This window comes from Trichechus manatus, unplaced genomic scaffold, assembly GCF_000243295.1.
Source record: "Trichechus manatus latirostris isolate Lorelei unplaced genomic scaffold, TriManLat1.0 scaffold00127, whole genome shotgun sequence".
NCBI lineage: Eukaryota > Metazoa > Chordata > Mammalia > Sirenia > Trichechidae > Trichechus > Trichechus manatus.
Genome location: NW_004444063.1, coordinates 4086434 through 4099861, shown reverse-complemented (window position 1 = coordinate 4099861; position 13428 = coordinate 4086434). Strand labels below are relative to the sequence as shown.

Here is a 13428-nt window from a genome sequence, read left to right as displayed (position 1 = left end):
CTCACAGGGGGTGAAAGCTGTGTCTAGGTTGAAGGAGAAGGAGAGAGGCTTGCCAGCTGGGGCCAATGACCTAAGCAAAGGCAGGGAGTGGGGGTGGGGTGCGGTCCCCCAGCTCCTCCCCACCCCACAGGGGCTAGGGAACAAACTAATTTCTGCCACACCCTACCCTGGAAGGGATATGAAGGGCAGTTTGGAAAGAGACCTGGAGGCCAGCCCTGCAGTTTGTAGGCCACTGTTTGAGGCTGTGTCTTCCTCAGGCCTGGGGCAGAGAGGCAGGTGGAAGAGCAAGGCAAGCATGGGGGTTTCCCCTGGGCAGGCTCTCTGAAGTATAAAACTGTGTTTTCAGGAAGTCAGAGTCCCCAGAAGTCAGGCAGCAGGCAGAGACATCGGTCTTGAGGCCCAGGAGCTACTAGTATTGATATAATTCAGCAAGCACTTGAGAACACCTAGTCGGCCCAGTCAAAGTGCTAGGGGGAACGGAAAGAGCAGGCCCTATCCGCAGGTAGCTTGTCCTCTGACTGACAGCAGGATACAGGTGCTACACAGGAAAGTCTTTGTTCTGGGAGGTGCAGCCAGGGTAGGCTGCAGGAAAAGCCCAGGCTTTGCCACTGAAGTGCTCTGTGACTGCCCCATCTGAGTCTCAAAGAGTTCTCATCTATTGAGCCCTGCCCCTGCCCTGCGGCGGGCCATGTTTGTGTATTACCTCTTCCTGAGGTTTGAGAAGCTAGGGGTCGGGGCCCAGGGGTGAGTGGAGAGAGGGGTCAAGTGAAACTGGCTTCCCCCTGCTATTGAAGCCTGGACAGGTCCCAGAACAGGATGGTTAGGAGCTGGGATCCAACAGTTGGCTCCTTTGCATGCCCTGGTGACATGTCAGTGTATCCCTGGATGAGGACATGGGCTTCTGTGTGTACTGACAGGCAGTCCACAGGGGCCCTTTGAAGATGCCTAGCCCCTCGCCCCTGGGGACAGGGCCTGGGGGGAAGAGGCAATCCCTGTGAACAGCCTCTGCCACCAGAAAGGGGTTGTCCTCCAGATCCAGTGTTCATTACCATCCCTATATACAGACATCCCTCCCCTTAGAAAGGGCAGCAGGTGAAGATACATGACTCCATGCTTTTAAAAATGGGGCCCCTTTACCTTGGGTGAAGGTGAGGGTGGCCGGATTGTGTAGGGGCTGGGGTGGCACTCAGAACCTCAGGATAAATGAGATGCCTTCCTGGAGGAGCAGAGGTGTTGTCCAGATGTTTGAAATAACATTTTCATGTTAAAACAGTGGCATATGATGGAGCAAAACGCCCACAAACTTGAGAGAGGAAACAGGAGAATCCAAGCACAGGTTTTGTGCTTGCCCCTGTGGTTCTGAGCCAAGTTTCCAGCCCACCAGCAGTTCCTCTCAGACCCTTTGAGGCAGGCAGGGGAGTGTGGGAGAGTGCCTCCACTGGGCTAAGCGCCTGCTTTTAGACTCATGCTGCCTTCCTCTGGAGTGGGGGGCAGAATCCACTTCCAGTATAGTGGAAACATTGCCGCTCCCGCCAGCTGGAAAGGCCTCCTGGCCTCTGGGACTTGTCTTGCAAAAGAAATGTGCGTAATAAATTCTCTTTAAGAGCAGGAAGTGCTGTTATCCTCATGAAAGTAAGAGAAAGAGATGTTGAGTGATTTTTTTTTTTTTTCTTTTTTTTAAGTCTCTTACCAACTTAGCTTAGTGATAGCTTGAAACGCAACCAAACTAAGGGTGGCTATCCCTAGAGCCCTTTTCTGATGTTTTATACCTAAAGTGATTTTTTTAGAAGAAAAATATCTGGCTGGTTTGCAGGCAGTACTGTAGTGGCTAAAGGACAGTACAGGCTCTCCTACAACATACCAGACCTCAAACAAGTGGTTTAACCTCTCCAAGCCTCAGTCTTCCTATCTGTAACATGGGGGTAATATGGATTAGGTGAGATGATGTATATAGAGCATTTAGCACAGAACCTGGCCTCCCATGACAGGGCAGTTACTTGTCACCATTAGCTATCGTTTCTAATGATTTGAGGTGCTCCATTTAGCAACTGATTCCGAAAAAAAAAAAAATTGTTACAATTTAAGGTGAGGAATCTGGGGCATTGGTGGTTCAGTGGTAGAATTCTCACCTTCCATGAGGGAGACCCAGGTTTGATTTCTGACCAGTACACCTCTTGCACAGCCTCCACCCATCTGTCCCTGGAGGCTTGTGTGTTGCTATGATGCTGAACAGTTTCACTGGAGCTCTTAGACTAAGATGGACTAGGAAGAAAGGCCTGGCAATCTACTTTTGAAAATTAACCAGTGAAAACCCTATGGATCACAACAGTCTGATCCACAACTGATTATGGAGATGGCACAGGATTGTGCATGAGTTGGGACCCAATTCGATGTCAGCTAACAGCAACAATCTGGTAGTAATTTAGTTTGTCTTCGAGGACCTTCAAACATTCTTTGAAGATGATGGCAGTGGGGAAGGGTGTCACTGCTAACTTTGCATTGGGTGTAGTCAGAGGTCAAGGGGAGACATTCTTAGCCAAAGCCAGTTTCATTGGCTTTGGGACAGTGACCAAGCCCAGTTCTTGAGATCCACTTGGAAGAATGCTTTGGGTCAGCCCCCTGCCTATACTCGCCTTTTTGGGACAGGACAGGAAGTTTCAGAGTTTAATCACACCTCAGACAAATCCTGGGATTCATTCATTCATTCACTCACTCATTCCACAAACATTTTTGAGCACTGGTGTGTGCCAGGCACTGTACCATAAATGGGCACAATGATAAACAGGACAAATGCAGTCTCTGCCTTCTTGCAGCTTGATTAGTAGAGGTATTCGACATTAAACAAATAATTCCACAAATAAATTGCATTTCGTAGTTGTGATAAGTGCCAGGGCCTTTCCTTAAGTCATTGAACTTCTTGGTACATATTGGACTGAAATGCTCTTTGATACAATAATTCACCCCTTGAGAGAAGGAAGTATAGAACAAGGTCCCAGAATAAAATGTTCAGATAACATTCATGAATCTTGCAATCTTGTATGAAAACTCAACATGGTGCCTACAGGCCATGAGGTCAGCTCACATTGGGAATTGCCTGTTGTTAAATTTGCTTTTGGAGGTGACTTATATTCCACTGCAGATCCCGTTTTTAGTTCTTCCTGGGGAAATGGGGACAGAAAGTTAGATTTTTCAATGGTTGTAGCTTTCAATCTCAGAGGAAAAGGGAGTGGAGGGTCAAACACAAGTGTCTTAGTTATCTAGTGCTGCTGTAACAGAAATACCACAAATGGGTGGCTTTAACAAACAGGTATTTTCTCACAGTTAGGAGGCTGGAAGTCCGAATTCAGGTTGCCAGCTCTAGGGGAAGGCTTTCTCTCTCCGTCAGCTCTGGAGGAAGGTCCTCTATCTCTTCAGTTTCTGCTTCCTGGTTCCTTGGAGATCTCCATATGTCCTGGCATGTGTCTTCCCCGACCCTGCTCTGCCGGCTTGTCTAATCCCTTTTATATCTCAAAAGAGATTGACTCAAGATACACCCTACACTAATCTTGCCTCATTAACATAACAAAGACAACCCATTCCCAAATGGGATTATAACCACAGGCCTAGAGATTAGGATTTAGAACACATTTTCTTGGGGGACACAATTCAGTCCATAACCACAAGGTAGTGTGTTTCTGGAGCAGTGTCCCTGCATCTGGGCAGAGTAGGGTCTTCAGCTTCTCTAGGGCTGCAGTGGTACCCGTAGCACTCAAATTGTTTATTAAGTTAGTGTTTTAGACCTTTAAACATTCTTCATACTGCTTGAAGAAGCTACAATTAACATCTCCCAAGCAGCTCAGCAGAACTTGGTTGCTAGGCAGCAGACCTTTAAAGACAATTGGTCAGTTTCTGCCAAAAGACAGAAAAATAGTAAACATTCACATTGTAAGTAAATCACTTGTTTTTCAGCTCCCAACTTTCTCACGGTGCCAAGGCCTCCCGTTCATCAATGTCCATTTTATTTTTTAGTTTTCATAAATAATTCAAAGAAGTTTTACGAGAATAATTGAGCTTTTTTTCCTAAGCCTAACCCGCGGCAATTCAAAACAAAAAGGAGTTCAGATTGCAGTCAGGTTGCCATATTTGTGGACAGATTTTACATTAATATCCAGAGGCTCTTTTGGTAGGTATGGAATACCCAGCTGCCCAGCTGTGACCAACCATGGCCTTGAGCAATAACAAAGGAAAGTGGTGGCAGACTCATTGGGCTCCGGCGCCAAGACCCAGCCAGACCCCACGTGACCCTGTTGAGCTTATCTTCTAATGGAATAGACATAGCGAGAAACCAGGAGATTCAGTACAGCGGCTGTGGGATTCATATGAGGCACAGAACCCAGCCTGGGATCGGGGAAGGCTTCCCAGAGAAGATGTGGGATGGAGTCAGATCTTAAAGATGAAATGGGCCAGCCCACTGGGCAAGGGAGAAGAGTATGCCAGCTAAGGTACTCCACGTGCAAAGGGCAAAGAGTGCTGGGGAGGCTGCCAGTGAATCTGTGTGGCCACAGGGCCAGGGAGGTCCCAGGAAGGACCTGCAGTTCTTCCTGAAGGCAGTGGAGAGCCACTGGAGGGCTTGGGACCTGCAAGGGCCGTCATGTTTGCATATTCCAGCCTTTGGGGAGACCATCCGATTTGGCCTAAAGTTAACTCAGGGTATTGGGCCAAGTCTGAAAACCCCAATGAGCATGTGGCCGGAAGGAGCAGGGAAGCCCATGGTGGGGGTGGGAGGGTGCAGTGGCTCGGGAGTGTTATCCTGGGCTCTTCTGCCAATTCCAACCTGTAGGACCTTGAATGTAGGTTACTTAACTAACCTGAGTCACAGGCTTCTGAACTGTAAAATCGGGATGATGGTAGTGCCTACCTCACAGAGTTGGTTAAAAGATGATAATAAATTCAAGCATAGTCCTTAGACTGGTACTCGGTACCCAGTGCTCTTTAAGTGTCGTCTGATGTCATCATGAGCGTGCTGCCCTCCCTGGGCTTCCATGAATCGTCTGCCTGAAAGGGTCCATAGTGTCTGCCACTTGCTCCCTGGGTGACACAGGACAAAACTGCGGACTGTCTTGGAACCATATGCCTTTCCTCCCTCTCTGGACTTTCCCTAACCACAACATGAGGGGCCTCTGGAGTTGAGCCCAGGATCCTTTCCTGCCCCAAGTTCTTGGTGCCAAGCCTGTGCCTAGGTCAGGGCCCCTCCGCTGGTGTGGTTTGGCACTCTGGTCTTTCTGACCACTGGTCCTTGGGCTTCAGTCCCTGCAGACAGAGCATTTGGGTTCACATGGTTGAGGATTTCAGCCTCTGGTTGTATCCACAGGGTGTCTCAGCCAGTGTTGTTGTTGTATGCTTTTGGTTCGATTTCCAACTTACAGCAACCCCATGACAGAGTAGAATTACCCCATAGAGTTTTCTAGGCTGTAATCTTTGTGGGAGCAGATCTCTATATCTTTCTCCCATGAAGCCACTGAGTGAGTTCAAACCGCCAATCTTACGGCTAGCAGCTGAGTGCTTAACTGTTGCACCACCAGGGCTCCTTGCACCCAGTCAATAAAAACTCAAATCTGTTGCTGTTGAGTTGATACAGACTCATAGTGACCCTACAGGACAGAGTAGAACTGCCCCGTAGGTTTTCAAGGGGTGACTGGTGGATTTGAACTGTCGACCTTTTGGCTAGCAGCCGAATGCTTAACCACTGTACCACCAGAGCTTCACCTAGTCAACAGAGGTTCAAAAAGCACTGCGTAGGAGCCATCTGGGGGCCTCAAATTCAAAGGATAATTCCCCAGGGAGACCCTTTCATTCACACATTTATTCATCACTCAGCCACTCTTTACTGAGCGCCAACTATGTGCCAGTAACCATCCCAGGCCCTGAGAATACAGCCAACAGGACAAGTGTGGCTGGGGAAGAAGCACATGGATGAACCAGATAATTTTCAGGAGTATAAGTGCTGGGAAGAAAATGAAGGAAGGTGGTAGGATGGAAAGTATCTTTGTCAGGGGCAGTCGGCACTCCCTGAGTCGGGGTGATAGGGAAGGAATTCTCCAGGAGGTGACATTTAAACTATAGCTGAGAATGAGGGAAGAGCAAGAGGTTTCCAGTTCACCTGGGCCTCTTTAGAGGGGCAACAGTATCAGGGCTTCTGAAGGGTTGATTTCTGGGGCAGGATTATGGGCTATCCCAGGTGGGCGGTTCCCTGTGTCATCTGAGGGCAACAGGTCTTTAGATGCCACTTCCCTTGACCTGATTGGTTCTGGAGAACTTTTAGGCAGCCTTGAGTCCACTTTGGGTTCCCTTCACCCCTGCTCCTGTGCTGGGGCCCACGGGGAAGTAACCCAGCCCTGGGCCCGTTGGGCATGGCAGAGTCTCCCAAGGCCTTAGCTGGGAAAGGCCCCAGGCAGAAAAGGGAGGTTGCTACAGGACACCAAAAAGCACCCAGCACTGGAGTCTGTGCTCTTGTATTAGCTGTCTTACTGCTTGCTAATAAGATATGCAAAGTATCAGGGCTGTGAAATCTTAGCCACATTCCATCTTCTGTTTAATTAGCATTTAATTGTAATCTCATTTTAATTTTTTCACATTGGCACCCTAATTAAATGTTAGGGTGTTAGTCTTAACAGTTAAATTATATCAGCAAATAGAGTCTTCAAGAAACTTGACCTTTTTCAAGCCACGGCCCTCTCCAGCTAGATGCAAAGGTTAATTAGATTTCTTCTGCAAGATGCTGCTGCGTCCAGCCACCAGTTCCCATTCCAGTCTTTTCCTTGTGGTTATGGCCCTTGATTCAAATGAGGTCCACACAGCCGACGAGTTGGGCCTCTAGCAGGCAGAGGTTACCACTGAATCCGTGTCTCCTGAGTCTCTGGAAGGCTGTGTGAGCTGACTTGGCCCCAGGCATGTCAGTGGGTGCTGATTTGGGGTGGGTGGGGTTGGAGTTTCATCTAAGGCCTGGTGTTCTCCTTGAAGTGGTTTTTCTTGACTCAGAGATGTGAATTCTTCTTTAACTTGTGATTCTCAAGTGATGATCACTTGGTACCTGAGTAAGTCTCATGCTGTCTAGAGGTGCCATCAAGTCCCACGACAGTCCTTTGTGGGGGCCACAGTGAGATCAGTCAACTGGGGCAGGCGGCATTGCCAGCGCTGGCTGGGGCTGAGTGTGGAGATTGTTCTGGGATGGAGGGAGGGGGAGCAATAGACAGGCACTGTTGGAAAGAGCAGTTTCCCCGAGTGAGCGGGTATCAGAAGTGAACCAACACATGGTGTATGACCACTCATGGCCTGGCTGGAGGGGATTTGGATGAGCTTGATGAAGATAGAAGACAAGCCTATACTCCTTCCTCAGCAGACACAGAAGGTGGTAATGTAGAGTCACTGGAGAGTTAGGAGACATGGTATCCCTGCTCTTGAGGGACCTTGAGGGGCCTGACAAATGTGAAGCCATTCTCTAGGCTGCCCCAAGCCCCATCCTCACCCTCAGCTATTTGCATAAGGTCCTGGCATTCAACCCTTGTGCTCTTTCACACCTCCTCTTATGCCTGGTTGCAGATACACAACATGCTTTTAAGCCTCAACGGAAATTCCCTAAACAGTCACTTAATGGCAGCATTGCATTCACAGAAGCCTCTCAGCCATCCGTTTTTTTCTCAGTTTTTGCCTTTCTCTGCAAGTCTTTCCCTTGCCCTTAGGTGCTACCCCCATTCATCACTCAAACTCTGTCCTTTAATAGGTCAGAACACATGTGAATTCAAGCCAACACATTTATTGAACATCTACTGTTTGCAAAGCACTGTGCTGGGTTTAGTCTGAAGCCGCTCTTGCTCCTGACAGGTTTTTCGGACAGACTTGATCACAGCCATGAAGATCCCGGACTCATACCAGCTCAGCCCGGATGACTACTACATCCTGGCGGATCCATGGCGACAGGAGTGGGAGAAAGGTGTGCAGGTGCCCGCTGGGGCAGAGGCCATTCCAGAGCCTGTGGTGAGGTGAGCGGAGTGGCCCAGGCCGGGAGCCCATAGGGACAAGGAGAGCAACGGGAGGCTGCTCCCTGGGTGAGGGACCTACCAGTCCTGGGCTTCCTTTCTAGACCATCTCCATTTTATATTTGATTCTTTTGTCCCATAAACCACTGAAATGTTGCAGAAATACCTGCATTGACCTTTGAGGCTAAGGGCTCAGGCTTAGGATTAACTCTGGAGCCAGACTGCCTGGGTTCAAATCCTGCTTCTTGCCACTCAGATTCAGTATGACCTTGGGCCAGGAATTTAATCTCTCTGGGCCTCTGTTTCCTTGTCTGTAAAGGGGAAATGATAACACCACCTACGTCATATGATTGTTGAGATGATTTAGAGAAACAAGGTGTAGAAAATGCCTGGCACAGGCACAAGCAAGGTGTCTATAGAAACTGGCCATGGATTAGATTGAAGTAGATCGAAACTGGGTCCCAAAAGCAGGTTTTACTGGGGAAATCACCAGACTGTTAACTCATTTTTAAGGCAGCCATGCTCTTGGCTTCATAAAACTTTTCAACAGATTCTTAGAGGAAGATTCAAGGGCCCAGCACACAGCAGATGCTCAGGATGTGGTGGCTACTACCAGCCTCTGAGGAGGGCCTCTGCCAGGGCCAGGTCAGGATGAGTCTTCTCTGGGCTGCGAAGCATTCTGGCTCTTGTCAGGCAGAGAGCCCTACTTGTGGCTGGAGGCTTTTGTCAGGAGGCAGCCACATGGGCACGGGCTTTGCCTCCAGCTACAGAGTTCAGCCAAGTGCTTCTTTCTGCACCCTGGGAAACCCTCCGAGTCATGTCTTGGAGCAGAGGGGCCTCATGGCCCCGTATTACAGTCATGTGGCCTGGCTGAGCAGTTTGGGTTATTGGCAGTCTAGTTATGGCCTTGGTAGCTCCATGGCTCTTGCTCAGGCCCGTGTAGACCAAGCCGGGGACAAAAATTGCAGCCATCACCTCCCTTGACACTGGCACTATTGCTTCCCTGGCAGCCACACCCCTGGCTCGCTCATATACAGAGTGCCTGCTCGATGCCAGCCCTGTGCTGGGCATGAGATCACAGAGGTGGAGCAGACCCCGAGTCCCCACTCAGAGCTATATGAGGACTGTGTGTTGAGAAGGACCAGCCCTCCGCCAGTGTCTCCCGCCACCCACTCCTGAGGGCCAGATGCCTACCAATACTTATCCAAAGCCCTCTGAGAATCAGGGGAGCCCAGGCCTCTCCAGAGAACCTGAGGGCCCCATGGGGAGTGTGTGTGGGATTTGGAGAATGAATCGATTTTCCACACCCTTGCCCAGAGTCAGAAACCTGGGTCACACCACCAGTCAATCTCACACCTTTGCCTCTGCAGATTCAAGAGCTATTTATTATTGAAGACTTTGAGCTTGTTTCTTCACCTGTAAAATCGGTATATTAACAGTACCTGCCTGACCGTGTGGTCATGAGGATTGGATGAGACTGTGTATGCCAAATTATCATCACAGTCCCTGGCACATGCCAGGGCCCAGGGCAGCAGGGGAGGGGCCAGCCACCAGCTGGACAGAGAGAGGTGATCCCTGATCAGGCTTGACCCAGCAGTCTTGTTCCCCCTCCTTGATGTCAATGTCAGGTGGTTCAGGAAACTTCTGCTGGCCTGGGTAATTAACTGCAGATGCTTCCACACCAGTAGCTTTGCTTCAGTCTGCCTGTACGGTGTCTTATCTGTTGACATCAAGAGGAGTGCACGTGTTTGGGCAGCTTTGGCGTTTAGGTGCATTCCCAGCATACGCATGGTTGCCGTAAGCCAACATGAGCCTGCCCATGCTCTTTGGAGAGGGGATAGGCAGGAGGGGGAAAGGAGGTGTTCCCTTGGAATGAGCTCATGCCCGTTTCTCCAGCCCAGCCCCTCCATCCTCGTGGGCTTCTCCTACCACACAGCCCTCATCTGGCAAGCCAACACAGCAGTCACCATGGTCATAATTGTTATAAGACTTTTGTTTCTGAGTACTTGCTAAGCTGAGCCTGTTACGTTCATTTTCTCATTTAATTATCATATTAGCCCTATAAAGTACATATTACTGTCCCCATATCATAGATGAGGAAGTCGGGAAATTCTAGGGACTTCCCTGAATGATCGCTGGGGCCTAGTGGGCTGGGTCAGGAAATCAGAGGCCCTGGGAAGGAGCCCGGGGTGCCCCCGTGAGGCCCAGAGAGAGAGAGAGAGCCTTGTGCCTTGGTCACCCTGGGATGCTGGCTCTGACTGCCCTCCCCCAGCTGCTACCCCAGTCTGCCTCTGTCCTTCCCTCCCTGCCTGGTTCTTCTTGTCCACCTCATGGGAGAACCTGTTTCCCCCGAGACCATGAGCTGAGTGAGGGTCTGCTCTGTGTAGCCAAAAGACTCAGGCTTCTGGTATCTGGTCTTCTGGGGTAGAAACCCATCCCATTCCCCCAGATCTCAGCCCCACCCACCTCCTTCCAACTGACCTCAGCCTTGCTGCTTTGGCTGAGGGTGAGGCCTTGGCCTAGGATCAGGTCAGTCCATGCCTGGTGGGAGAGCTTCCTTCACAGCCAGAGCTACAAGGGGCCAAACAGATGGAGGGGAGAGCTCCAGGAAGCACAGGAAATGCCTTTTGTGGTGTGAGCCTCAGAGCTCCCCAGAGAGAGGATGGGGGCCCCAGGAGGCCTGGCCAGGTGGCAGCCAACAGGGTCAGCAGGTATGAGTAGTTAGGCCGATAGGTGGTGGGCATTCAGAGGAGGGTTGCCCAGAAGCCAGGCTGAGCACATGCTTGGGGCACAAGCAAAGCAGAGTCATAACAAAATTAGGGGCTTTTTTTTTTTTTTTTTTTTAAAGAATGTGTTATTTCACATGGAAATGAGAACTTGTTGGACTAATAGTATTACTTCTGTTTGGAATCACTTATTGGAGAGGAGGAGTGACACTATTATCATTGCTTAAGGTCTTCCTTACTCTGTCCTCCTTGCGTAGCAGAAGGTAGTGCCAAACTGTTTCCCTTTCTCCCTGACCCCTCAGCCTCATCTGGGCATCCTTCCCTCCCTGTTTGGACCTCTGTCTTCTTCATCCTTCATGCTCCTGTTGCCAACACCCGGGGCATTTCCTGGAGCCCAAGAGCCCGCCCCACAGCTTAGCCATGTCTCTGTGCCATCGACGGTCCTGCCCTCCCCTCCCCAGTCTGCAGCTGAGTCACAGACCCTGGCAGCCCTGCCTTCAACCCCCAGGAGGCCTCTCCTGGGCAAGCGAGGGGCCTCTCTGCCCTGGCAGGGCTGGCCAGATGGAGGCCAGGCTCCCCAACAATAACCATGGCAACTGGTTGGTGGTGGGAAGGGTTTGGCATTTTGAACTGGCATCGGGAACTGAGGGGCAGCACACAGCTGAGCCAAGGGAGGAAACTGTCCCCTCCCAAAGCAAAAAGCCCTTGTATTCCACTTCAGAAAGTGACAAGTGATATCCAGAGGTCTTAAAATACATACTCTTTACACACATACAGTGCTTGCTCTGTGCCAGGCACTTTTTTCTAAGAGTTCTAACATGTATTAATTCATTTAATCTTCACACCAACTCTAAAAGGTGGGTACTGTTAATTGCTTTTCCATTTTATGGATGGTTACACTGGGCCACAGAAAAGTGGTTTGCCCATAGTCACACATTGAAGTATGGAGCTGGGACTTGAGTCCACCACACCCTGCAGCCAGGGCCCTTCCCAGCAACCTGGGAGACAGAGCCGAGGTCCCAAGGGAGGGCTGAGCTGGGGGTGGGACCCTGTAGTTGATACATCTTTGTGTCCAGGTTCTCCAGTTTTTGGGTAACACTATAGTGAGAGACCACCTGCTCATGGAACATTGTATGTAGGGGAAGTGCAAGGTGTGCTGGCAACGCTGTGTCCCCTCTGGTGGTTGTGACTTTTTATCTAGAAAGAGTCACCCTGGGCTGCAACTATGTAGCTGGGTAGGGCCACTCAAGACCATGGAGTTTTCAGTTTGTTGGTGAAGGAGGGGCTGTGGCATGTGAAGGCATGGGACAATCCCTGGCTCCTTCCCAGTCTTGAGGGGTATGCCGAAGAACTTGAAACACAGCTGGCCTTATTCCCCTTGTCCCACAGTGGCTGGCACAGGGGTAGCCCAGGTCAGGACTTGGGACGCCTCCTACAGGCTTGGTGAGGGCATATCCAGATCCTTAGGCTTTATAGCCCAGGCCCAGCTCCCCTGATGGGAGGGCTAGTGGAGATGTGCCCCGGGCAGTTGGGATGTTTATAGAGTGATCAAGGGCTGTGAATCAGCCCATTCCCACTCTGCCCCTGAGCCATTTGGATCTTCAGTGTCCTGACTGTTTACCCATAGTCACCTGAGTCTGTGCAGGGCAAGGAGGTGGGCAGAAGGAAATGTAAGTAGGAGATGGGGGAGGGGGCTGCTTGGCATCAAAGTCTGCCAGCCTCACTTGCCTACCAACTCGTCAGCCAGCTGGTGAGGATCAGGAGTGCTTGCTGGAGTTCCCTAAACCCAGGGAGGGTGGCAGGCTGAGTGAGGGTCCCTCCCCTCATGACACCCCTTCTTGACTTCCTAGGATCCTGCCATCGCTGGAAGGCCCCCCTACCCAGGTGTCCCTGAGCAGCTCCGAACTTGGTGAGGGCTCCCAGCCTGATTGGCCAGGGGGCAGCCGCTATGACCTGGACGAGATTGATGCCTACTGGCTGGAGCTCATCAACTCAGAGCTCAAGGAGATGGGTAGGTGACCCTTCAGGCTGAGAATGGGATTGGGGGGACAGGGAGGGCAGTCTCCCAAACCTCAGCATCCTATCTCAGAAGGGCAGTGGCCAGGACTGGACTTTGGCATGGATCTGGGGCGGGGGGTCCCTACTCCATTGTAGATTGGAGAAATTATTTGATGTCTGTATAAAAATAATAGTATGTAGTTGCCATTCTTGGTTCTGGGGACTATTGTAGTAAGCATCAATGTTGCATGAAGAGTAAGGGAACACATATGAATCTAGAGTGACAAATGGGACCAGGGGTCAGTTGGGTCACTTGGTCAGGGCTCCTGGCTGGAGCCCACTCACATGTCTCAGGAAGGGCCAGCTCTGCTGTATTCAGCCACCTTCAGAGGTTCCCCCCATACGCACAATACAGTGGATTCTCTGTGGAGCCGGCCGCATCCCAGGGATACTCCCCTGCATCTGGTGATCTGCCTGTGGGGTCTCAGGCAGCCTGTCTGAAGTCATAATTCCACAGTGGACAGGGGCCTTGGAGATAGCCTGGTCCAGCCCATTCCGTTTCAGACGATGGAGCTGAGGCCCAGAGTCGGTGGCTGCTTTTTCACAGGTCACACAGCTGATGAATGGGAACACTCTTGTACATCTGTCCTGACTTCCTGCAGCCCCCAGAGCTGAGTGCTCCTCAGAGC

General features: G+C 50.6%; 1 protein-coding gene across 6 annotated transcripts in view; it reads left to right on the top strand.

Annotated features, from left to right (window-relative positions):
• The window catches only part of JADE2 (jade family PHD finger 2), a 48188-nt gene that overhangs the window by 17186 nt on the left and 17574 nt on the right, over window positions 1–13428 (top strand). For all 6 annotated transcript variants that reach the window (XM_023738984.1, XM_023738983.1, XM_004384713.2 and 3 more), the window contains exons 4-5: window positions 7861–8018; window positions 12592–12752. In XM_023738984.1, the coding sequence (XP_023594752.1) occupies window positions 7861–8018; window positions 12592–12752 (319 nt within the window). The remainder of the gene's footprint in view (window positions 1–7860; window positions 8019–12591; window positions 12753–13428) is intronic.